Source organism: Peromyscus maniculatus, chromosome 18 (assembly GCF_049852395.1).
Source record: "Peromyscus maniculatus bairdii isolate BWxNUB_F1_BW_parent chromosome 18, HU_Pman_BW_mat_3.1, whole genome shotgun sequence".
NCBI classification, from domain to species: domain Eukaryota; kingdom Metazoa; phylum Chordata; class Mammalia; order Rodentia; family Cricetidae; genus Peromyscus; species Peromyscus maniculatus.
Genome location: NC_134869.1, coordinates 2736120 through 2763060, shown reverse-complemented (window position 1 = coordinate 2763060; position 26941 = coordinate 2736120). Strand labels below are relative to the sequence as shown.

General features: G+C 43.9%; 1 protein-coding gene across 2 annotated transcripts in view; it reads left to right on the top strand.

The window, feature by feature from the left end:
• Tcp11l2 (t-complex 11 like 2) overlaps nucleotides 1-17206 on the top strand; it is a 35259-nt gene extending 18053 nt beyond the window's left edge. For both annotated transcript variants that reach the window (XM_006986978.4, XM_076554463.1), the window contains 4 exons: nucleotides 7324-7505; nucleotides 7689-7870; nucleotides 11060-11232; nucleotides 16364-17206. In XM_006986978.4, coding sequence (XP_006987040.1) covers nucleotides 7324-7505; nucleotides 7689-7870; nucleotides 11060-11232; nucleotides 16364-16608 — 782 coding nt within the window. In that variant the 3' untranslated portion in view covers nucleotides 16609-17206. The remainder of the gene's footprint in view (nucleotides 1-7323; nucleotides 7506-7688; nucleotides 7871-11059; nucleotides 11233-16363) is intronic.
• Nucleotides 17207-26941: the final 9735 nt, after the last annotated feature.

Genomic DNA, 26941 nt, shown 5'->3' with positions numbered 1-26941 from the left:
ATTGCAAAGGGTCACCTGGTGGGTGGGACTAGATGATTGTGGTAATATATTGTGTACTCTAGTAAATTACCTGAGGATCAGAGGACAGAGCCAGCCACTAGCTTAGACATAAAGGCCAGACAGTAGTGGCACACACCCTTAATCCCATGGCTCGGAGGTGGAGAGCATCTGGATCTCTGTGAGTTCAAGGCCACACTGGAAACAGAGCCAGGCAGTGGTAGCACACACCTTTAATCCTAGGAAGTGACATGGCTGGGCAGAGAAAGGTATATAAGGTGTGAGGCGATAGGAAAAAGTTCAGTTCAGCTGAGACCCTTTAAAGACTCAGGATTTCAGTCAGAGGATTTGTGGAGCTGGTGAGGTAGTAGGTGGTGACTGGGGTCTGTTCTGCTTCTCTGATCGTTTAGCGTTCACCCTGATATCTGGCTACAGGTTTTTTATTATAATACTGTTTAAGATCGAACAGCAGATGATCACTAAAGACTCTTTAGTGATAAAGTTCTGTGACTTCAAGGATTCTGTTAGCTCCAATTGTAAAGGAATTGGGGGCAGGGGAAAGTCCTTTAATCTGAAGCCTGAACTTGACTGTGTTCTCAGCATCGGCTCCCTGAGACTCAGTGGGATCATGTGTACCTGTGTGTGTGAATATATGCATTTAAATGCAGTCAGACCTTCAATCCAGACAGCTGCAAATCTTGGGCAAACTCCTTCATACATAGTTGAATCTAGCTTTGTTTATCTCAAATTATTTGCTTATTTTTCACCTTTCATGTTGACTTGGCTCTTTCCCACAGACTTAAGAATACAGCCAAGTCAGCTATGCTTAGAGTTCATTTTTGCCCAGCTAGAGAAATCAAGAGTACAGGAAATAGAGTATAGGTCAGTTGTTAATTATATCCCTAGTCACTCTGCCAAAAATTGGTCCCTGCCCTAATATCAAAATAAGTCTTTAAAAAAAAAACCCAAACCATTAAGATCTGGGTGTTGGTAGCACAAGCCTTGAATCCCACACAAAAGACAGCAACCAAAACAACAGACAGACACTGAAACAGAAAAGGAGGGGAGGCACTGGTGCTCTGCGCTGACCTCAGAGTGGTGCCCAGTAAGGAGCAGCGCTGCTGGGAGCCCAAACGTCTCTGCGATCCATCCCTTGCTTTGTGTTTTTGCCCTTTTGTGTTATATATGTTACCTGGGTTGTGTTACAAGCAACAGAAGCCAACTCTAGCCAGCATAGAAAAAAACAAGTGGATAGAAGGATGAGGAGTTCTCAGACTAGAAAGAGCAGCTAACATTCACCAGGACATATCAAGGAAAGCCAGACTGGGTGGGCAGACAGACAAGGGCCTAAACACTGGTAACACTGAGACCCCAAAAGGAGCCCAATGGGCATAGAGTTAGCTGAGCCAACCTCTTATTAGGGAGGCTGGGCCTCTTAATTGATAGTTTTAAAAGAAGACATGAAATAAGGGAACACAGCAGAACAAAAAGAGTACATATCATGGATAAGGAGACGTTTTTCTAAAGGAAAGTTGGAGTGACTAAAGGTCACTGTCATGACACTGCATGTTCTTGTGTTTCTGCCTCCCAAGAACATAGACCGTGTTTACTCATCTGTGACTCCCCAGCACTTGGTACAGTACCCATCACATACAAGGTCATCAGTAGCTGGATGGCAGTGGCACACACCTTTAATCCCAGCACTCGGGAGGCAGAGGCAGGTGGATCTCTGTGAGTTCGAGGCCAGCCTGGTCTACATGGCAAGTTCTCGCCATCCAGGACTGCACAGAGAAACCCTGTCTTGCATAATAAAAACAAACAAACAAACAAAAACAGGTCATCAGTGGTTACTATTGAATATATGAGCAAATGGAGATACTCTTACTAGTCTCCCCAAGACTTAGGAAGGTTATAAAGTACCTCACCTGTTGACCTACTTTTGGGGCCACATGAAGCAGTCAGTGTACCACCATCTTGGGGAGTGAAATCTCAACATACAGCTGAGAGAAATGCAGGTGTTGCACCGTAAAGCCTTCTGCTTTCCTGGTTCTGTGCAGTTCTGAATGTGTGCTCACATGACCTGTGGTCCTCGAACACCGGTGCCCACGCCCTACCTTAGACTGACGAAGTCACCAACTCCAGGAGCTGCTGGGGGCTGTGCTCAGGATGGTGGTTTTTAAAGTCCCTGGATGATTCTAAAGGCAGCTGGAGTTGGGCTCCCCCAAGCCACACTGTTGCTTTAGTTGGTGATAACTAACTGGGCTTTAACTATGTCAGCTCTGATGATTAAACATACAATGTAAACGCTGATTAGCTGTCACATGGCACATCTCCCTGGATTTCCACTCCACGCTCTCTGTTGGATATCTTTTAAATAAAAGACCTTTTCCATCTTTATACACAGAGCTAGCAAACCAAACAAAGTATTTGCCACTGAGAAGAACCAGAACTTAGATTGGGGGCGGGGGTGGCCTTAGTGTAGCACCAGTCATGAGTTACCCCTGTTGAAGTACCCCTCTCCAAGGAAGAACTGCAATCTGGTCTCTATTTCTTTCCTTTGTTGTTGTTTTTAAATCTGCACCTGTACTCAGTTTGCTCCTCTTGGCAATTGCTGCCCTATAATATCTACCAAATGGATGCTTTTATGAGAGCTGTGATACAAAAAGCAATTGCTTCTAGTGGGAAATCTTAGAACTGGGTCTAATGTAAAACAAAGTGAATTTTGCCCTAAGGCCAACAGTGCAATAGAAAAATTGCCTCTAAACCTAAAGCCTCTGGACTAGTCATCAGTGTGATTTCATTTGGTTTATGATGTAGGAGATAGGGAATTCAGGGTAAGTGGAAATCTGTGAACAGAACGTAAATGGATACTAATTGTTAACTAAAGCAGTGCTCTTCATGAGGGGTAACCTGCCTGGCCCCCACTGAATCCTGTCTAGGGACTTTTGACTGTCCTGTTCTGATGGTAGGGGTCATGGTATTCTACTGGAATCGAGCAGGGAGAGAGGTCAGGAGTGCCACTAAACATCCCAGAGTGGTCAGGACAGCGCCCCACAGCAAAGGGTTATCTAGCCTCAAATGCCACTGGTGCTGAAGCTGAGATACCCTGTTGTAGGTCAAGAGTGGAAATGAATCTATCTCATGAGCTAACGGGATTTCCTTGTGCTTTAAGAGAGCTGGGTCTCCAGTAAACAAGAAAATCTGATGGCAGGCCCTTGGGATGGTTTCTTGTCTGAGGCCGTCTTGTGCTCTTCACACCCTCATCTGTTGTCTGGCAGAGTCAGCTCCACTGAAGAGGTGGTGCTTGCTAATACACTTGTAGACAGCAGTAAGTTCCATATGAGATGCAGGTTCAGGGACACTCTCTCCTGTCATCACCACTTCCTTCTCTCATCCTTCGTTCTGAACAGTCCCTGCCTGACACGAAGGATTGTGCTGGGTAACTGGATTTTCTGTTCTGTCATATTTCTTATATAGCATTCCAGAGGAGAGTTGAGTTTTCTTTAAGGGGGTCTGCTGAGATTACACTTTCTCTAGCCAAAGCCCTAATTGGTATGTAAAACAAATCCACATTCTTTATGCCTATGCGATCATGCTGTCTGAGGTAACTTTACCATCAGTTCACACAGCTGATCTATGACAGAGAAATGAGTTCAGACCTCATGTGCTTCAAATACCAAACCTAGCGCAAGTAGAGACAGTCTACCCCACTCCCTGAGGTGTCTGTAGCTGGATGGGTGAACATCACAATTGCTAACCCTTATTAGACATTTCCTACTTGCTAGAATGAGTCTCAGAGAATTGCATGTATTCATTTCTTGAACCCTTACCCCAGCTGCAGGAAGGGACTCTTGTTCTCTATGTCCCATTTACAGATGTGGACCTGGAATAGCAGGTGTGGCGCTGTATTAAGTAAGTTGGCCAAGGCACAGTGCTAACGAGTGAAATCAGGCTGACTTGAGCAGCATCTTGCTCAGAAGCCATGCTCCCAAGCAGTTCACTGGCCACTTATCCGGCAGGGGAGAGTGTGATACACAAGTTCTGAATCATGCCTCGATTGCTTTGGTATTAGGCTTCCCTTAATTGAGGTTTATTAATCTGCAATGCAGATTTGACTCTACAGTCATGTTTCTGCACTCCCTGTGTGTTGGGAGCAGGCTGTTGCAGCTCAGCCCTCTACTGGACATGACGTTTGTTCTCACCAAATCAATTGCAAGGAAGGAGGTGCCTCTCTGCTTGCCTGTGTGCTGTTTGGAATTTCAGAAACAGCTGTAATGTGTATGGACAGCACTGAGTAGGGAGTCATTCACTGCTTACTGGGATTGCAGGTGCCACCACCACGCCTTGTCTCTTGAGAACTTTCTTCTTGGCTTTCAGACACCCATCTTCTTTTTGAAAGTAATATTTCTATTTTATGTGTATGGTGTTTTGCCTGCTTATATTTCTGTGCACCACATGCTACCTAGTGCTCATGGAGTCCAGAAGAGGGTGTCCGCTGGCCCTGGAATTGGAGTTAAAGATAGTTTAAGCTACTGTGTGGATGCTGGGAATCAAACTCGGTCCTCCAGAGGAGCAAACAGTGCTCTTTCAAATGCTGGCACATCTCTCCAGCCCCTCAGATACCCTTCTTGCTTCTTACGTGTCTGAATTTCAGTGTGTACATGTGGAAAGAGAGAGTAAGCTGATTTGGTCTCTGAGAAAGGCACGGCACTATGGGACGACTCTGCCCTTGTGACCGCTTCTCAGTTGATTAACTTCTAGAGGCTTCAGCTCCAAGTCCATACCCTGAATTTGAGTTAGGCTTCAAAATACAACATTTGGAGGAGAATCAAGATTCAGACATTCAATGTATTTGTATTCATGACTTGCTTGATTCACTCGATCCATGGGTGCCAGAGAGTAGGCTTAGGGTAGGAAGGCAGCTATTCAGAGGTAACATGAGGGAACTCGCTCTTTCTCTCTCTCTCTCTCTCTCTCTCTCTCTCTCTCTCTCTCTCTCTCTCTCTCTCTCTCTCTCTCTCTCTCTCTCTGTGTGTGTGTGTGTGTGTGTGTAAATGGATGAGTCAGCCCTGGTGTATATATTAAATCACTTCTATGATGTGTTGCCTGGAGGTGTACACACACATAAAGAATGCATTAAAAACTGATGAAATCCGAATAAAGCCTACATCTCAGTTAGTGCTGTTGTGCTTGTTGTGCTGAAGTCATCTTTGTTTCCTGGTTTGACAGGATGCTGTGGTTATTTACGATGTTGCTTGCCGTGGTGGCAGCTAGGTGAAGAGCTTGCAGATAGCCTGTGCTGGTTTGCTGGTTTTTCACTTCTCACGGCTTGAACTATTTAAAAATTAAAAGGTTGTGAGGTTATTTTGAAAGTTTCCCCCACCAGGAGAAATAATCTATGAATAGTGACAGCATGGGTAATTTCAGAAACGTGCTAGGTACTAGATAATTCCATTTACAGGGGACTACAGGAGGCAAAAGTAGCCCCTGAAGTCAGTAGTTGAGAGCAGAGAACAGTGACTGAGAGGGAGATGAGAGAACTTCTTGGGGTGATGGAAATCGTTTTCATCTGGTTTGGGATAGTTGTTACACAGATCATAAATGGTCAAAACTGACCAAAGTGAGCACTTTACAGTGGGGCATGTTACTTCATGAAACCGTATGTCCACGTACATATATGCATTTCTATGTGTGGGAAACAGAATGATTTTTAAAAGCAAAGGTAAGGAAGTCCTGGGCGCCTGTTGCTTCCTAAGCATCTTCGCCTTGTCTGCAGCTGTGACAGTCTCCACACCTGTGTCCTGATGACTGCCACACTGTCCCTTCATCCCTCCCACCTGCTCTTTCCCACGAGGACATCCAAAGCAGGGGAGGATGAGGCTCAGAGAGAGAGGGCTGGGGCACTTCTGGGTGAAGATGGAAATCATGACCATGAGGAAGACGTCTAGGGGGACTGGAGAGTGACAGATGGACACAGGCTAGTTGTCCTGGGAAGTGTGTTTAAGGGACAGGAAGAGAACCCCAGGTGTGATTTGTGATATTATTCAAGGAAACCGGGGATGAGAAATCACAGACAGCAAGAAGAGAGAGGGTTCCAGGGGGTGTCCTCGGATGAGACGCTGTCAGAGTAGACTGAAGAGCTAGAAGACAGCTGGTAGCTTTCAGAAAGTTGTGGGAAGACTGTATGTTGTTCGTCCTCTAAGCTGTCCTTTTTATCTCAGGATATGGCACAATCATTCATTCTGCAGTCCTCACAGGGACATGGGAGTAATCCTACAAGCCTTTCATCCTTTTTACATTTAAGTGGTCCTCAAGACCCGTGGACACTGCTTCTAAATAATAGGGTTTCTCCTTTCCCACAATTCCTCTCTATTTTCTTTTCTTTTTTGGGGGGTGGGAGGGATTTTCGAGACAGGGTTTCTCTGTGTAGCTTTGTGCCTTTCCTAGAACTCACTCTGTAGCCCAGGCTGGCCTCAAACTCACAGAGATCTGCCTGGCTCTGCCTCCTGAGTGCTGGAATTAAAGGCGTGCGCCACCACCGCCCGGCTGATTCCCATTTCCAATGCCTTTGTCCATTCACTCTCGATTGGACCACAACAGCCTGCAGTCTTCTCGTTTACCCAGCCTTCCTCTCAGTGATTTTTTGTAACAATTCTATCTGATTATATCAGTTCCATGTTGAAAAGAGCTATGCAAAGAGTCTTTATTTCCCATAGCTGATGTTTGTAACCGAAATCTAAGAAGAGAATGGAAATTATTCAGGAATGTGGGAACGTAAACATGCACATGGATCTTGGCAAAAATATGGCTCTAATTAGACACTCAAATCAAAGCACCCCAAAGGGTTTAATATGTTGAGTCCAAACTCAAGGTCATCTGTGAGCAAGTTTGGGGCAAGCTGGTTTCTGACTGCCAAACCAATGCCTTCAGGGGCTGTTCTTCTCTTCACTAGCCCCTTAAGGACCAGCAATACATATATGATGGGCAACTTCCAGAATGTGCTGTACGCTGCCATTTTAACGTCTTTATGTGTGCATTCTCCTTGCTAGCATGCCAGGCAGCCTTTTCTTCTCTCTGCTTCAGGTGTCACTTGGAAGTTCTTTCTCTGAGCACTCTCGAGTAACCCTTGTTCTCTCCTGCTCTCTAGCGTTCACTGTACCCCATGAGGAGCAGTAGTTATTTATAGATAGGTCTCCCCATATGCACTTGGGCTTGGCTGTGTTGTTTCATTCATGCCTGGGACCTACGTAGAATCTGTCATGTAGAATATATAAACAAAAGGACTGACCTACTAAGGAGTAACTGTATGGCTTCTTTTGCTCGTAGATGCCCTTAGTCAAACTACGGAATGGCTGAAAGAGTCAATGGATGAAGAATTCCTTTCTGAGACTGCTGTAGCTCCCAGAGCTGAACAGAGTCCCACCCCAAGCCTAAGCCCTCTGTTGGTGCTGAATAATTGTTACTTGAAACTACTTCAGTGGGATTATCAGACAAAGGTCTTACCAGAGGTGCGTGGCTTTTGCTCCACCAGGATGTCTAGCATTTTAATTCTTGAGTTTTGACCCTGAGTCAGATGGCCTGTCTGTGTTGCATATGATAAAAACGAGAATGTGGATATGACATTGCTTGTTTTACATGTTCATGGCATTGTGCTTCCTTTTCTATTTTTACATTTTAAATAAATATGCTAGACACTGGTGACAGATGGGACACGACTTCAGGAGCTGACAGAGAAGCTGAATCAATTGAAAATGATTGCCTGCTTGTCCCTAATTACCAACAACATGGTGGGTGCTGTCACAGAAGGCCTGCCTGAGCTTGCAAACAGGCTCAAACGGATCTCAGCTGTTCTACTTGAAGGCATGAATAAAGAGTAAGTTCTTCATGTATGTATCTGCTCCCTCACATTGGAAGGTTCTAAATGTGGATACATGGCCTCATGCATAACCTTGGCCATGAGGCTGCCACAGTCACCACTGGCTTTAAAGTCTCTCACCTTCTTTCTACGGTGTTTTTAAGCATCTCAAAAGTTCTAGCTGAGATGTGTCCCATGACACATGCCAGGATGCGTGTCGCGTTTCCCCTTTCAGTGGTGTGCACAGAAGCTTTTCTGTGACGGTGCTGAGGAAAAGCAAAAGCAGAATCTCCGGAACTGCTTTGTCAAAGTGGACTTCTAGATCGGATGGGGTCTACTCTATCCTTCCTCTCTCATGAGACAATAACTGACTTGAATGGATCCAACCTATGAAGGTTTTAAAATAGACACAGTTCTGTCTAATAGAAGCCTGATGAAAGTTTTGCGTTTGCTAAATTCACCTCCAGTCTTGCTCTTTCATTGAATGTTAGAATCCCACTTGGATTTCTGCCTTCAGGTCTATCCCACGGAGACACTGTCTTGTCAGTGTTCCTGTGGCTCTCACACAGGTCAGCTCCCCCGCTGCTCTGCCTCTCAGTGTTTTTAGGCCTTTGTCCTCTGTTCTGCCACTGAAGGGACATGCACTTGTCTTCCTCTGTTAGAAAGAACATAAGCCATGTGATAAAACCTAGAGTAGGAATCTTAAGTGGCTTGGGATCCACACTTCTCATTTTAGGCTGAAACTCAGAGGAGAGGGTTTGTCTTGGGCTGTGGGGGGAAATGGGCAAACTGAGGCTCAGCTTGTCTTACTCAGAGGCCTACCCTTTCTCCTGACCGATACCTTACTGTTGCCACACACCTTAGTTCGTGTTTCAGGACCCAGGACCCATACAGAAACAGTATCTTCCTCTGTCGTTGTATCTGTGGTCTGTCTGCACATCTCTTCACACTGGGAACTGTTGCTTTCCAGAAATGTTTACTGAGCATCCAGTGCTGCCAAGTGTTAATATGAAGCCTATAGAAACAACATGTAGAAACTAAGAGGACAAGCTTTCAGATCAGGTGACCAGGTCACACTGAGCTCTGTAACTGCCTTGTCACGTATGACTGAAAAGTTCCTGAGCCTTATTTTCTCATGTGAAAAGAGAATGATAGAGGCTAGGAAGCCCCTATTATTATTATTATTATAATAATGTATATATAATGATAATAATAATAATAATAATAATAATAATAATAATAATAATAATAATGGCTCAGTGGGTAAAGTGCTTGATTTGCAAGTGAGGGCCTGAGTTTGGCTCCTGCAGCACCCATGTGAAAGTCAAGCATGGAGGAATGTCTGTAATCCTGGGCTGTACAGGTCAATAGAGAAACAGATCCTGGGTACTTGCTAGCAAGCCAGTCTATCCAAAATAGCTAGCTCCAGGTTCAGAGAGTGACCCTATCTTCAGAAATAAGGTGGAGAGTAATAGAGGAAGACACCTGAAGTTTACCTGTGGCCTTGACATGAACACACATGAGTGAGCGTGCACACACACACACACACACCCTAACATACACATAGCAAGGAGAATAATAATCTTCCCTACTTTGGAGCTGTGAGAATAAAAGATGATTAATAAGAGAATCTTTGCACAGGTGTCTGGCACACAGTGAATGTTAGTTATTAGTAACTGTTTTGGTGTTCAGGGATCCTCCTTATAGCTTTATTTCACTGTTTACTGGCTGTTTCACATAATATAAAAACATTCCTTTATAGGAAATGAATACATTCACTGCCCAAATACTCATGTTATAGATGGAGTAACAGCATTTGTAATGTAAAACAAGTAGATGACCTCAAGTCACTGATGGACCTACATGTCATATGGTTTGGTGACATGTCACACAGACAGGCAAGGTTTTACCTTTATTGTGAATAGGAAGCATTGGCCCATATTAAAATTTAATTTTTTCCTGTAGCCTACAAACATTCTGACTAAAAGCAGGAGAAAGCTAAAATGCTACTCTATAGTGGATTAAAACTTTTCAGAAGGAAAAGATTTTATCAAAACAGTCTACCCTTGGGTTATAGAACCCCAGAGGTAGGTCCAGTGTGATTGTACAACGGATTCCAGTTAAGGCAGAACAGCAATGATGATCTACCACTTCCATGCTTTTCTCACAAGTGTCTACTGTTCACTTGACATCCTGCTAAAAGCTCACTCGGGCACAGAGCAAGTCCAGCGGTGTAGCCTGGATTTGAACCAAGGTCTTCCCCACATCAGACTTAAGTCCTAATTTACTCTGTTGTGCTACCTCCTGTCACTAGGTCCCCTCTCATTCTTTAGTTCACATTTCTCACAGCAATACGTAAGAACCTTTTCTATACAATGAGATACCATTTTTCAATTATTCTTTAATAGTGCAGATCTAAAAACACCCTCACTAATTCTCTTTATTGATTAACTTACTCCTTAATTTTGTAATGTCTAGACTGTGTTTGGGATTATTTGTTAATTACTGTAAAGGAGTAATAGGGAGTTAACTGCCTTTGGTCATGATCAGTCTAGAATTTCAGGTAATTTGGTCTCAATATTTTTGTTGGTTTTGACTGGTGTTATAGATATACTGCTATAGGCACAGAAAAATCAATTTTTTTCTACTCAACTTCATGAGCTCATTAAAAAATATCTATGAGATGGTTAAAAGCACTTGGCTGCTTGGGTTCAGTCCCCAGCACCTACCTGGCAGCTCACAACTGTCTATAACTCTAGTTCCGGAGGATCTGATGACCTCTTCTGGGCTCCATAGGAACTGGGCATCTATATGGTGTACATATGTGCATGCAGGTGAAATATTCATATGTGAGATAAAGCTTTCAAAATGTATATGAATGAATCCACTCATATCAGTGGGCTTAAGAAGTAAATGGATATTTTCCGTCCCCTTTGCTAAACCTGTGAAAATGGGGTTTTACATGTATACATTTGCTTTTCTGTCAGACATGGGGTACACAATTACATGGTTTTCAGCACTTAAAAATCTATTATGTGAGAGCAATGGTAGTTGGGAGAGGCACTATTTCCTGTTCAGTCTATAAAAACAATTTGTATTGCTGTAAGAGAAAATTGGCATGCATCTGTAGTAAGTATATTTAAAAACAAAACAAAAAGATTCCTGAAGACCCAGATTTGGCCTGATGCAATTTGCTCTGTTTTCTAGGACCTTTAATTTGAAGGAAGCCCTGAATTCTATTGGTGTTCAGACTTGTGCTGAAGTTAATAAGGCCCTGAAAGAGAGAGGCTCGCCCACTTTAAATGCTGAGGTCCAAGCTAATCTTGTCGGTCAGTTTTCAAGCCTTGAAGAGAAGGGCAATCCTGTCTGCACCTTGATGGGTGAGTTCTCTTTATTTTTAAACCAGTTTCTGCTTCAGTTCAATTTGCTTTGACCTCTGGTATCTGACAGTGTTTACCTGTCAGTCTCATTTTAGTGTTAAATGCAGTACTAATTCAGAATTCAGATTTTGGATTTTCAGATTAGGGATGTGTAATCCATCACATCCATTCCAGTGTTCTATAACAAAACAAACAAAATGTCCAGCAACATCAAAAACACCTGTGATACACCTTGAATTTTAGGTAAAAGATACTGCCTTACTATTGCTGTGTGGAAATACCATGACCAAAAGCAGCCTGGGGAGGAAAGGGTTTATTTCACTCACAGTTCGTCATCAAAAGCAGCAAGAGCCGAAACCTAGAGGCCAGCTGATGCAGAGACTGTGGAGGAATACTCTTACTGGCTTGCTTACATGGCTTGTTCAGCCTGCTTTTTTCTAGACCCCAGGACCACCAGCACGGGGTGGCCCTACACAACGGTCTAGGCCCTCCCTCATGGATCACTAAATTAAGAAAATGCAGCCAGGTGGTGGTGGTGCAAGCCTTTAGTCCCAGCACTCCAGAGGCAGGCGGGATCTCTGTGAGTTTGAGGCCAGCCTGGGCTACAGAGTGAGTTCCAGGAAAGGCACAAAGCTACACAGCGAAACCCTGTCTTGAAAAACCAAAAAAAAAAAAAAAAAAAGAGAAAGAAAAGCAAAGAAAATGCTCAGCCGGATCTTACAGAGGCATTTTCTCAATTGAGGCTCCCTCCTCTTTGATGACTTTAGCTAAGTTGACATAAACCAGTCAGCACAGATACTTAACATTTACTTTTGGAGGACAAATATTAAAAGTATAAAGAAAATTGATGTTTTCATAGGTCTCACTTCTCTGTTGAGCACCTATCATCACTGTCCAGCCAATGGACTTTATGGAGACAGTGTGGCGCTGTGGAAATGCTGGGTGAACGTGCAGCTCAAGCCTGCTCTCGGCACACTCACAGAATGAGGCACTGGTTCTGCCATGAGCACACTGAGAGAACGGAGATCCCTCCTCGGTCAGAGTTAGAGAGTGAAGGGCTGGAACCGGGAGGCATCCTGGCGGGCTCTCACTGTGCTTTGCTGTCAGGCTGGGCTGCAGAATTGGCAGCATGGAGCATGCACTGGGACTCTTGCAGCCACCTGTGACTGGTTAAAAGGGGCAGTTGTTTCCTCCTGCAGCCCAGAGGGCCAGGAATGGGGCCGGCTGCTGACGGAACCAAAGGGAGACTTTGGTTCCCCCCCCCCCCATCTCTCAGCACTGCCCCTCTCCTGGATGCCTACACACTAAGGTGGCTTGCTCTGCCATTGGCCTGCCATGCTTAAGTCACACAAAGCCAGGAGTCTCACCCCTGTTAGCTAGCAGTGGCCCAGCATGGAGTCCCATTGGCTGTAAGTGGCCAACCTAGGTCAGGTTCTGTCCTTGAATTGATCTTGGTGATGAGAGCAAAGACTTAATCTTGAGATGTGTCCTCACTTCGGGCGCAGTCTCTGAACCTGAGTGTCAGTGAGCGTGGAGGAGAACTGCTCCCTACACAAAGCAGGGCGCTGTTACCATGAGAGAAGACAGAGGCGGTGCTGTAAAATGTGCTCAGTTGCTGCAGGGGCTGAACAGGAAAGCCTAGGGGGAGGAAGAGAGGACATTCTGGGATTAATCTGTGAGCTTCCCAAGTACACACTAACAGTGTGGCACATTTTATTGTGGATTGAGGGGCTCTGCGATGATTTTTCTTATTCTTATTCCTGGGAACATAGGATATTGGAAGTTCAGGCTGCACAGGCTACTTAGCTGGACCCCAGAAAGGACAGTGCCAGGGTACCGTGGCAGCAGAGGCTGCTACCAAGAGGGGCAGTTGATCAGGATAATCGGCACAGCCTCTCATCACGGCCCTTCCCTCCTACCTCCACGCCGAGCTGCTCCGCCCTTTGTTTCCAGAGGAGCGGCTGCAATCAGAGATCTTGCTCCTGCACGTGCTGCTGCCTCCCCACTGGTGTGCAGACCTCCTGAGTACAGGGCATGTTTGCTGTCTCTGTTCCTCCACATGGGACTGAGTCTAGATAGGGCATTTAATGCATACTATAAAGTGCCCATGGCTAACTAACAAACAGGGCAGTGCCCATACACAAATAACTAACAGAGGTAGCGTTGGGATTCTTTGCCTGTCTGGCTCCAGGGTTCATATTCCTACTTGTGTTTCAGGCAGAGCTGGAGCCCTGAACTCACATGTGTCTGTGCCCTGGATATCAAATGGGAAGGGAGGGGGCAGGAGATGCCTCTTAAAATCTGGGAAAGCAGCTTTTGTTCCCAGCTCTCCCCAGGGCAGCTTTGCCTGTTGTTCTGCACATTGAGAGTATTTTTAATCTTATTCAAAGTATCGTTTCCTTAGCTACTTGAGTGGCTGTCTTGAGTGTCTCTTTTGACTCTGGAAGACAAGAACAGCCTTTGGCAGGGACTCCATTTGGCTGCTTCAAGATGAACAAATGCTTCTGTAGTCTTGGCCTAAAAACCTGACTTGTCCAAAGAGGAGGCAGAACTACTTGTTGACATAATAACCATTTTGAAAGGATTTCATTTTTAGGCTTTCTTGTGACAAAGTGCTTGGATTGTGATGAAGTTAGGCCCAGGTCTGCAAGAGACAGAAAATTCACAGGGTGTTTGCATGATGAGAAACTAGCATAAATTAAGCACTTAGATCTTGGCATATAGAAGGCTCTGCCAGTGCTGGCCATGGCTCTCCCTGTGCATGGCGCCCGTGCCAGTGCTGGCCATGGCTCTCCCTGTGCATGGTGCCCATGCTCTGCCAGTGCTGGCCATGGCTCTCCCTGTGCATGGCGCCCATGCTCTGCCAGTGCTGGCCACAGGCTCTCCCTGTGCATGGCGCCCATGCTCTGCCAGTGCTGGCCATGGCTCTCCCCATGCATGGCGCCCATGCTCTGCCAGTGCTGGCCACAGGCTCTCCCTGTGCATGGCACCCATGCTGTGCCAGTGCTGGCCATGGCTCTCCCTGTGCATGGCGCCCATGCTCTGCCAGTGCTGGCCACAGGCTCTCCCTGTGCATGGCGCCCATGCTGTGCCAGTGCTGGCCATGGCTCTCCCTGTGCGTGGCGCTCATGCTGTGCCAGTGCTGGCCACAGGCTCTCCCTGTGCATGGCACCCATGCTGTGCCACCCTGTGTTCTCAGTTGATGTGAGTCCATTTGCCAAGGGCATTGCACCTCTCACCATGCCATAACCCTTTGAAACAATAATTAGTGAGTTTTCTTTCAAACCAAAACTTTCCCCAATATATAAAAAAACAGGTAAAAACTATCTATGGATTACATGTATATATGCATGCCCATAGCCATTTGCATTTTTGAGAGCTGATTTTCAGTTGCCTAAGTGATACATGAATAATTTCTCCTGTTGAAGCATATAGGTGAGAATTATTTTGTCTATGCTTGCCTTCTCCAGGCTCCCTTTCTAGGCTTCCATTGTTTTCAGTTTGGTATTTATAAACTTTTTTCATCCCATTTTCATTTTAATTGAGTCAGGATTTATGTGCCGTATGTAAGGCCAGAAATATAGAGATAAAGCTACCCCCAAAGAGCTCCCTCTCTTAAGACAGGAGAAAGCCACGCACACTGGTGTAAGCTGGCATGTGAATCTGTAACCATGGTCAGAGGAGCCACCGAGAGAAGGTACCTTAGACTCAGCACTGAAGGAGGTCTAGAGAGAGGGGATGGGACAGGAGTTTAGAAGAGCAAAAATTCTAAGACATGGATATTGGAAATTGTCAAGTTCTGGGGTCAGTTGTGGCTAAAGCAGAATTTGTGGGAAATGGTGTTTGAAAATAAGAGTTTGGTTAATGTCAAAAGCTAGGCATACTACCACATACCTGTAAATCCTACCACATGGGACATGGAGGCAAGAGGATCATAGTTCAGCCACACAGTATGTTTGAGGCTACCCCAGGCTTCATGACCTTGTCTCCAAAGGTGAAAGAGTTTCATTTAACGTCGTAACTGCCTGTGCTCGGTGGACTGTTATTAGTAAGCATTATTTATGAGGGTTTTGTTTCCAAAGCTAGAGTCTTTCAAGCTGCACATGTAGTCAGTCCGGTTGGCACTACTAATTGTCTGATGTGACTAGGCGAATCTATGCATGCATTTGCTTGTATCTAGTGGTCACAAGGTGAGATGCAGTGAGGCAGGAAGGGACGGTCACTGAAGGCAGTACTGTGGGAGCAGCCCTTCCTCAATGCCTCCTGTGTAGAATGGCTGGATAATTACTTACCAAACCAGGGTGCTGTGCACAGTACTGTCTGTAACTATACCAGAGCAATAGGCGTGAACTTCACTGTCTCTGGAAACAGATGTTTGTGGCCAAACTTCCTCTGTATTATGTTGAAGCCCCAAGTGTGCTGGGTTTCTAGATTTTTTTTCTTATAGAACCAAAAATTTGGATTTCAGTGTGAAATCCCCAATTCTAAAATGCTTCTATAAAAACAAAACCCCAAAGAAATATGTTTACTAAATTGACAGTGCCAGCTTCAGTAATGATTGTGGACGATGGGCATGACTTTTGTAAAAAAAATTCTACCTCACAAAAGCACTGTTTTTCTCATCAACCATCTCTAATTATACATAAGTCACCCCAAAGCTCTATAGAGTTTTACTTATTTATTTCTCACAAGCCTATAGGTCAGCTAAGTAGTTCTTTGGCTTTGTCCAACTCAACTCATGTTTCTGTGGCTTAGGTTGGTAGCCCTGTTGACCTTGGCTGGACTCTTCCCAGGAGCTTGGGAGGTGGTTCCTCTAGAATGCTCTCCCATAGATCTGGGAGAGTTGGGCTTCTTTGTCCAGTCTTGCCTCAGCAGTTTCAGCCTTATTCACATGGTTGATAGTAGAGTGGAGTCAGTCATGCATCTTGAGGCTTGGGCATGCATCTGGCATCCTGGCATTTCTTTCACATTGTGCATTAGCAAGAACAGGTGATAAAGCCAGTTCAGACTTGAGGAATGAAGAAATATTCTGCATCCTAAATGGGAGGAACTGTAACGCCACTTGAGTACAAGCATGGGTAAATGGGAACCTTACTGTTTATTATTAAAGATACCATTGTTTTTCCTTTAGATAAACGGATCCAGATGTACATGAAAAGCTTACTCTGTCTTCCATGTAATCCGAAGAGCATGCCTCCTGTGCCAGGGGGCCTTGGTGTCATTCAGCAGGAGCTGGAAGTGCTTGGTTGTCAATATGCAAACATCGTGAACCACAACAAGCAGGTGTATGGACCATTTTATGCAAATATATTCCGACAGCTGCTCTTCCGGAATGAAGCTGTGGGGAAGATAGAGACTTCACTTCCAGCTAACTGAAGAGAGGCTGGCACTGGAAAAGAGTTGGAGATCAGCACTCGGTACACTGTTTCTGTTAGTGGCATTGTAGATGGCACATTCTCAGTGCTGTCCCTAGAGTACTGTTAGACAGAATCTGTGTAATCCGGTCATGTTAGCATCACAGAAGGGCCATATATCCATAGACTCCTTTGTGTATCATTTTCAAGTTCAAGGCAGACATTTCTAAGGAAGAAAAGTAATTTGTAATGAATTATATCACCTATACAATACTGGTGTTTTCTTAAACATTTATATTGAGTATTTCTATGTGGCTTGTTCATTCAACCTGAAAGGAGTTGGTTTTTGTTTATATACTTGATTATACTGCAGTTGCCTGAAGGGATATAATGTGCAAACATTTAAAATTACATTGAAAATGAAGGGCATTCTGCTTCATTCTTTTGTTAAGTGGCAAAGGAAATTTGTGTCTCAAGTCTGGATTTAGCCAACTACATTTATTAGGATTTTTAATCATAGTTCTTTGCATGTTTATTTAGTTATTACTTAAATGTTTACTTCTACTTTTAAGACTTTCCTAACATGGTTGTTTTGTAATAAAAATTTATTAAACAGCTGACATGGTCTTCTTTCATTCTTTTGCTGCTAAAACATGCATTGGTCTTACTAATTGTGTCCTAAAATGCTAAAAATTATTTCAGGACAATTAGTACCTCTGTTTTCCAACCTCTCTTAGGGGCACAGAATGGAATGTTGGGCATTTGTTTTTTTCCATTTTAGACAGGATCTCACTCTGCAGCCCTGGCTGGCCTGCAATTCAATATGTAGACCAGACTGGCTTTGGACTCAGAGAGATCTGCTTGTCTCTGCTTCCTTAGTGCTGGGATTAAAGATGCCCTGGGCCCTTTTCTTAGTTAGCCCAGGTTGTGCTGCTTCTCAGAGCCTTACAGACATGGCGTCATGTCTGTTCATTCAATTAACAAGCACCTATGGAGCATCCACCGGCTATCAGGAAGCTAGTATTTCTACTGCTGAAATAAGCACTAAAATTGAACCATAAAGATTAGCATAGCCCTACACAAGGGGGATGTGACAATTCCTGAGATGATCCGTTCTTTTAGAGCAAAGTAAGCCAGATTTAGAAAATCCTATGTTTTTCCTCACGCAGAATCTGTGTCTGAAGATATAAAAGGACTATTTAAAGCCAGGTGGTGGTGGTGGTGGTGGTGGTGGTGGTGGTGGTGGTGGTGGTGGTGGTGGTGGTGGCGGCGGTGCGGCGGCGGCAGCCTTTATCCCAGCACTTGGGAGGCAGAACCAGGTGGATTTCTGTGAGTTCGAGGTCAGCCTGGTCTACAGAGCAAAATCCAGGACAGGTACCAAAACGACACAGAGGATCCCTGTCTTGAAAAACAAAAAAAGGATTATTTAATGAAATGAAAGAGGAAGGGAACAGTGGAGGAGTGTGGAGTGACAGCTGGGGGTACCGCCTGCACAGTGCCAGCAGCTCAGCAGGAGGCAGAAGGGTCTCAAATGCAAGGCTAGCCTAAGCTACAGAAACTCTGTCTTTAAAAAAAAGATAAAATTGAAACCTATTAGCATAATATATGTTTAAAAAAACTAATTTGGGTTTTTGTTTTGTTTCTTTATTTTGAGACAAGTTTCTCTGGGTAGCCTGGTTGTCCTAGAACTTCTGTAGACCAGGCTAGCCTCAAACTCAAGAGATCTACCTGCTTCTGCCTCCTGAATGCTGAAATGGAAGGTATGTGCCACCACCATCCAGCTAAATAATAAAATTTTAAATACTCTAGTCGTGAAAAATAAGGGCATAAAATAGATGTGATTCATGCTAGTAAAGATCACTGAACTCTCCCATGAGGAGGATAATTCTTGGACTAAAGCCTCAAGGACATGTAAGAATGGGCCAAGAACCAACAGGGTTGGAGTGGACACAGCAAACTCTGGCTGAGCAGTGAGTCCAGTGGTTAGGAGAAGCAATGAATCCAGAAAACGGAGAAGAATGAAGTGATGAAAGCAAACCAAAGGTGCAGTGTTTCTTGGGGCCATAATCAAGTTTCTTCCTCTTTGTCCTGAAGGGGATAAAAATAATCACTGAATGTTTTCACAAGAGAAGACAAATAAGACAGCTATTGCAGCAAAAATTCCTGTTGGTGGTGATGTCACAGTCTTATATGTGGTGTGTGTGTGAATGCACATGCTCACAGGAGCACATGGTATAAGCAATAAAAACATCTGAGAACAAGGGTTGGGGGGGGCGGCACATGCCTTTAATCCCAGCACTTAGGAGGCAGAGGCAGGTGGATTTCTGTGAGTTCAAGGCCAGCTTGGTCTACAGAACAAGTTTCAGGACAGGCCCCAAAGCTATACAGGAAATCCTGACTAAAAAACAAAACAAAACAAAACAAAACAACAATCTGAGAACAAGTGGTGAAGGAATTGGATGGATACCAAGTATCTCACAGAACCAGCTTAATGTGAAGAATCAGTCTTGGAGAACAGACTGACAGGGACTGAGTAGTGTGAATTGCAAGGCATCCGGCCACACGGACAACACTCTGTGGGCTGCTTTGCCTCACTGAGGTAAAGTCTGAAGTTCCTGACACCAACACTCACTTGAGTGAGTCTAGACGTGGTAAATGTGAAACAGGGGAGCAGCTGACTCCTATTCCCGGGGCCCCACTAAAGTCAGGCCCAGGTCTAACATTTTCCACTCGCTGTTCAGAAAAAGCAGGATGGGACTGAGCTCACAACATCCAAGTTTGAAGCCACCCCAAAAATTCCATAGCTATATAAGTTCAAACCATCTTTTAATCTTCATGAACCAGTTACTCACCCTGCCTTCCCACCAGACTACTCATCTGCCTCACAGGATGAGGCTCAAATTGTCTGCCAACTACAGCATAACGTAACTCACATCTATTACTTGTAACTGTGATTTATGAGTCCTAAATCTCTTTCAAGCTTCAAGGGGCTTTAGTGTTTTGAGAAATGATGGCTAAGTGCTTAACTACATAACAAAATTTGTCATTTCTCATCTGTAACACGAATCTTAAAGGGTCTTAATTAAAAAAAAAAAAAAAACAAAACAAAACAAAAAAAAAACATGGGAGCCAGATACTGGGGTGAACACTGGAAGATCAGAGAAACAGAACAAGCCACAGCCAACCTCGCCTCGCCAATTCCTCAGCTGATCTTGTTTCCTTAAACTGGAAGCCTCTGAGTCCTCATCTGAATGGATCTCACCTGAACTGCTGCTAAAAGCCTAAAAGCTTAAAAGCTTCTAGTTCCTGGTCCTCAAGCCTTATATACCTTTCTGCTTCCTGCCATCACTTGCTGGGATTAAAGGTGTGAGTCACCATGCCTGGCTGTTTCCAGTGTGGCTTTGATAGGATTAAAGGTGTGAGTGTCACCATTATCTGGCCTCTATGTCTGTCTAGTTGCTGTTCTGTTCTCTGGCCCCAGATAAGTTTATTAGGGTGCACAATATATTGGGAGACACAATATCACCACCCTTATCAGAACCACAACTCATTAGTCCCAAAATTGTCACTGGCAGAAAAACACAAGGTTATAGAGGCTATAGAGGTAGTCCTTGATGTCAATTCAAAGGCTGCTGACAAAAGGCAACATGCTCTCGATTCATTTAGCGATCACAGAGTTTATCCTTCCAAAAAAGTTTTAATGACAAGCTTTGTGCTGTCTCCTTTGCGCCTTCGGCAATGAAGCCTTGTTTTCATTTCTAAGCTTACAATGTGAGCCTCTTTAATACTTAAGGGACAGGAACAGAGGGGCTTACTGTATGGGCTTTTGAAGAAAGAATACTCTGCAGGTGTGATAACCACTGGGAATTCACCATCTGGCAGGTCTACCCTGAGCATCTTATGTAGGTGCACAGCACATTGTGGGCAGACTCCTGATCGTTTTCATATGTGCGACAGCTGATGAACTTACCCAGGGTCACAGAGCTGCTCCTGGATTCTTCCAACCCAAAGCATTTTCCGCTCTTGTGCCGTGACCAGATGCTGACGGCATTTACCTGCCCTCTTGTGTTGCTGTCTTTCCTCTTGGCCAGTCTTGGTGTTCTGGGAGAGTGGGATTGAATTTGTTCCAGACAGAAAATACAGGACAGTCTTGAGAGGGCCTGACCTATGCCAACGGGCCCGGACTGTTTCTGCCCCAGGGTATTTATAGAAATGCCAAGGGGTGGAGCAAAAGACCTCCTCCCCACAGCATCAAGTGCAGACCATCTCAGATACCTGCACTCAGGCCCGTGGTCTAATCATCCTCTCTATGCAGACAGACCTGCTGAGGAAAGCCACGAGGAAACCAGAAAATAGGCTCCCACAGGTCCCCCTTTCTTTATATATATAAACAACTCCTCATTAATAGCTTACAGCAATCTCCATAGCTGTCACACATCCCAGTATGGGAGTAGAGGATGATAAAGATGGCATTTCTCTTTTGGATTGGATCCAAGGTGACTACAGCAGTCTTTAGCTGCATCCAGCCCTTTCTAAACCAAAACTCTTAATGCAAGTGCAAACTTAAAGAATCCTGTATTTCACCATTACCAGTTAACAGGTTAACATAAGTCTTGCTATACCTAGTTACAGTTCTCTCAATCTTACATCTTATATCTCAAAGCAAACTCTTAACAGAACCATCTGAATTAACATAAATGGTGCTATATATATAGTTACAATTTTCTCAGTCTTACAACTTTAACTCTTAATAGAACCATTTGAATTTTCTTGCTAACGGAACACAGGAAAAACTTCTGATGTTTTCATGTTAAACTTAAATATTTCCTTAACTTCAAACCAGAGTGCATTAATATCAATAGGTTAACATAATTTCTGCAAACATAATTTAACCTTAATTCACTCATAACTCCTCCTTTTCTTTATAGTTTTTTAAAACAAAATCTTGAACCTAGTTAGAAAAACCCAAACTTACACAATTCCTACAAACCCATATTGAAAAGCAATATCCTAAATCTAACCATTAACACTTTGAAAACTTTTAGCAAAACATCCAAAAAGCTCTCACAACTCTGGGATTTAGTGAGTGTTGCTAAACAGTACTGTATGCATTTCAGATCTTTTATAAAAACTCTACTAAGAGCTATCTCAGTTTACAGAAAACCCCAAAAGAAAGAAAACAAGAGAAGAAAAGCCTTGTAAGGAATATTCTGTTTCTGAATTGCTTAGCTGGCAATTCAACAGTCTTCATTAGCTTCTTAACCCCTGATGTTATTATTGTTAGCAGTTGTGATATTTAGCACTGATTTCTTATAAGGAACTTTCAGGTGAAGCAACTCTGTTTTTTAAGACAGATTTTCTGAAGTTTGTTTCCCATCTATAAAGCAGTCATTTTTTTTGAATGCCTGTTTCCTTGTCTCCTTATTAGATTTGCAAAGGAGTCACTCATTGCAGGCTGTTTGTTCAAAAGGCAAAGAACTCTTTAAATTTCCCATGTATTTCTTCTAAAGCAATGTTCAGTGTATGGACTGCTTTCTCTTGCTTTCTTGAGGATTTTAAGATGGCTTGTTGACAAACGGTTTCTAGTTAGAGGCTGTCCCTTTACCTGAATTCCTAACAGCTTCTCTGTGCCATAAATCAGACAAACCCTTCTGTTGTAGCAGAACTTTCAGTTTGCTCTACAAAAAGCTTCACTTCAGGATGATGGTGAAATTCCCATTGAACTACCATAGAGCTCTAAGCAAAAATTTCTTGAATAGCTGTTAGGGAAAATTAGGTGTTTTCTCAAGGAGCCCGAAACCGTGAAGCTCCGAGTCCGGTATTCTTACATTTTTTTCCTTGGAATTAACATTCAACAACTCTGAGGCGATTTTGCTCCTTCTAAATCTTTTTAAAAGCTGTATTTTACGTTTACTATGAATGTCTTTTCAAGCTGAAAAGTTTTTCCAGGTCTGGACACACTTCCTGCACTCGGTAGAGCTCTGGTAAGCTAGTTTCAACCTCTCCCTCATGTCCAGCTTAGATGGCTGTTTTTGTGGGGAACCTGACCTTTTGGGTGAGGGAGAATGACGTCCTATACCACAAACCAGGGCTTTTCAGAGAAGGGACTGTGGGCATGGAGGTGAGTGAAGACTTTTGAGCTGCTCAGTCGTGTTCTGGGTATGCAGCAACTTCTGCCCCTGCTCTCCCCGTCACTGGTGACAGGCTGAAGGGTCCTCCACTCTCCAGCACTGCTTCTGGCCTCCTCTGCCTCTTTGAGACTCAATCCATGGACCGAGAGCACTGGAGGTGTTTTCCTGCAGCTGAAATGTACTGATAGAATGGACTCGGGTGCATTCTGCTAAAGTCTCAGAAAACAGCTAAGTTCTTTAACGTGACACGAAGGCCGGGAAGTGGCCCAGCCCTGCTGGCTCTTTCTGGTGTCACCCAACAGACTTGTCATTGGCAAGCCCTGCATAAGTACCACATTTAACTGCCAGAACATAGAAAAATGTTCTCGTACTGAGCCCTACCTGTTGGCTCTGTGTTAAAATGTCTTCTGCCTCCTTATGCCTTTGCTGGTTGATGTTATGATTGCATAATTAAAAGCATTAGGTGTCAAAGAAACTCGAGTTTGAGACCTCACAAAAAGCATGGGTACTTGAGTAATTATGGATTTAAATTCCAACTGCAGTCAGGCAAATTTCTTAATCACTGTCTTAGCTTGTCAAGTGGAGATCTCATACTTACCACCAAGGGTGGATCTTTAGAGAATCTACTTAAAGAAGGTATTCAAATGCCTGTGAAGGAGCAACGTTCAAACTGATGGACACTCTTCCTGGTGTCCCAGGATTCCAATCACCTCTCCCATTACTAATGCCCCTCAATCAGCCATTCTTGCCCCATGGCATTGGCCAATGGCTCATCTGGCTATCACACACCTCATTCACTCTATATAATGAATGGGGCATTACTGCAGGATCCGAATCACTTGTCCTCTAGAATTTCCCAGACCTCTACACAAGTCACCAGGCTTTTAGACTAATACCTCAGTAAGAGGGTGTGGTAGCATAAAACTTTTCCCCCCTTGCTTCAAAAGTCTAGCCTCCTAGAAACCTGAAAGAAGTCATGGATTTGACCTGGGGTACAGGTCTAATGAAAAAGGCTTACAGGGATTGTGATCTAATAGCCAAGACCATCACTGCCAACCAACTGCAGCCATGGAGGATTGAGACTTACTTCTAACAAAGTTTCCTATATTTAATGAGAAACTTAAAAAAAAATCAGGGTGACATCCAGCAATTCACAACTGTCTGTAACTACTGTTTCAGGGGATCTGGCATTCTCACACAGACATACAAGCAGGCAAAACCCCAATGTATATAAAAAATACATCTTTAAAGAAAACAGGGTGAGCCGGTGGTGGTGGTGGTGGTGGTGGTGGTGGTGAGCAGCAGCAGCAGCAGCAGCAGCAGCAGCAGCAGCAGCAGCAGCAGCAGCAGCAGCAGCAGCAGCAGCGCAAGCCTTTAATCCCAGCACTTGGGAGGCAGAGGCAGGTGGATCTCTGTAGTAGGAATCTCGCCAGTTCCTCAGCTGATCTTATTTCCTCAGACTGGAAGCCTCTGAGTCCTCATCCGGAATGAATCTCAGCTGAACTTCTGCTCAAAAGCCTGAAAGCTTAACCAGTCAAATGCTTCTAGTTTCTGGTCCTCATGCCTTATATATCTTTTTGCTTTCTACCATCACTCCCTGGGATTAAAGGTGTGAGTCACCATGCTTGGCTGTTTCCTTGAACAGATGGATTTCTGCCTCTGGAATGCTATGATTAAAGGCGTGTGCTACCACTGCCTATCCTAAGTATCTAGTGGCTTTTCTGTTCTCTGACCCCAGATAAGTTTATTAGGGTACACAGTATTTTGGGGAACACAATTACCACCACAGATGTCTGTGAATTCAAGGCCAGTCTGGTCTACAGAGCAAGTTCCAGGACTGTCAGGGATACACAGAGAAACTCTGTCTAGAGAACAACAAAAACCTTTAAAAAAAATCAGGGTGAAAAACAGGAATATAATGTTAAATTTATTATTACCTATTGTGGTTTCATTTTCAAATTATGTATTCCACACAAACTTATTAAGGAACAAACAATGCACTAGAACCTAGGAAGCAAGACAATTCTTGCTCTGGCGCTCACAGCCTGAAAAACTGGGCAAGTACAGAGGTTATGGCATTAGGTTACAGTAGCAGGGAGTCTGACAGAGATGCAGGTTTACAGCTCCAGCCTACCAATCAGAAAGCTGAGGTTTCTTTCTTTCTTTTTTTTTTTTTAGCTCTCCAGGTAACTGTGATCTATGCTACAACTAGAAGAACCATTGTCACAGTGGAAATCAAAGACAACTTTGGAGAGGCAACACACCTGAGCCAAACTGGCCACCCTCTGCCACCTATAAATCACATTCACAGTCCCTTCCAGACTACACTCTAAATAGGATGCTCTCTGGTAACTAATTCACAAGGATCATTCAAGTATATCTTGCTTCTCTGAGTAAATTTTAAGAATTTAAGGGTAGGGGTTGATAGTTCTTATTTTTAAGTGATTTATCTTATATACAAGTAAGATCAGAGGTCGCCTCTCGAGCTGTTCTCTCCTACAGTGCGGGTCCTGTGGAATGAACTCAGGTTGTCAAGCTTGGTGGCCATGGCCTTAACCTACTGAGCCTTCTTGTGGCATGCTTTTTTCCTTTCTTCACCTACTTTCAGAAGTCTGTCAGTACAACGTTTAGAAGAACGAAGTGTTGAAATTTAAGTAGCTAACTCAGTAAGGAAACTACCTTGGGGCCAGAGGGAAAAAACATCAGAAAGCTTATTCTTAAAAAATTGAAGAACTTCTTTATAACGGTTTCAACTATTAAATGGTGCACACAGTTCAGAAGCACTGTGCACACTCACATATGACACCATCCATCTCCACAACTTCTGTATTTTCCTTAACTGGAACTGTCGGCATCGTTTACATTTTTCTTCCCATGGGATTTTTTCTTCCCATTGGATTTGCATGAACTCATTTTTAAATTACAGAGGCAAATCCCTTTGCCTTTCTTCTACTAACTCTGTGTGTTAAACTATTCACAGAGATTTTTTAGCAATGTGTTCTGAAATTTAAATTTTTTTTCATAGAATGATAAAACTGTAAAATTCTATTAGCAAATCTTATGCTTTCTCTGTTTTCATCCTTGAAATCTTTCACCAAGTCAATGTTATTATTACATTCTCTCTTCTTTGGAGACAGGGTTTCACGTAGCCCAGGCTGGCCTCAAACTTGCTAGGTAGCCAATGATGCCCTTGAGCTTCTTCTGATCCTCCTACCTCCACCTCCTAAATGCTTATAGGTCTGTGCCACCATGATGTGCAATCCCAGGTTTATTCGCTGTGGTGGGGACCAAACCCATGGCTTGATGCAGCTAGCAGGCACTCTACAAACTCCACCTCTTACATTTTCTTCCAATGTTTTGTTAACATACATTGAAATATTTAATCTATATAGGGTTTAGATATATTTTTCTCCCAAATTGCTAATTATTGCTATTCTAATATCAATTATTGGGTTTTCCCTACTGTTAGGTCTCAAATCCTGGGAAAAATAGGCACATCTAACAAATCAAAGCAGACTTGGCCACCAGCTTCTCTCAGCCTCCCTCCGTGTCTATTTGTATAGGGTATGGCTGGCTTAACCCGCCCTCTCCCCTCTGTCTCCTCACATGGCTCCTGGGAATGTCCACTCTAGACTATCCCTCCAGTTATGCTCTCCCTTTTAGCTGCCATAAACGTTCTCCTCCACCATACCTAGGAGCAGTCATGTCCTTCCTCCCCTCCCCTCCATTCACCTACCCATTTAAACGGGTAAATCTTTTCATGCTAAACTTTTGAGCGGGTATTTTAATCTGAGATCTGCATCTCCGAGTTTCATAACACTATCTTGTTAGGACTTATTCTCACTACAGTGCATTTCTCTCCACCCTATTATGGTTATTCTGAAGGCGGTTGATGACTGTCCAGTACACGCAGGTACCACCAATTATTTAACCACCCACTTGTTACTAGACAGGTTAACAGTTGTGGCTCTTTGTACTATGCAAAACACAGTTTTTGACTGAGTTAAATGAGTCCTCTGCTTCAGGGGTTCATGTTGTGGCCACTATCATTTAGTAATTCTTCGGATTAGTTACACTGTATTTTGCTGTGCTCAATAACTCTGAAAGGGGAATTGGCAATAAATCTGTCTGTTGGGGGTCTAGGATTAGCAAGGCGAAAACCAGGGAACTACACCAGGAGGCGCCGTTTCTCACATCCGGCTCGGTCACTTCCGGGTTACCGCA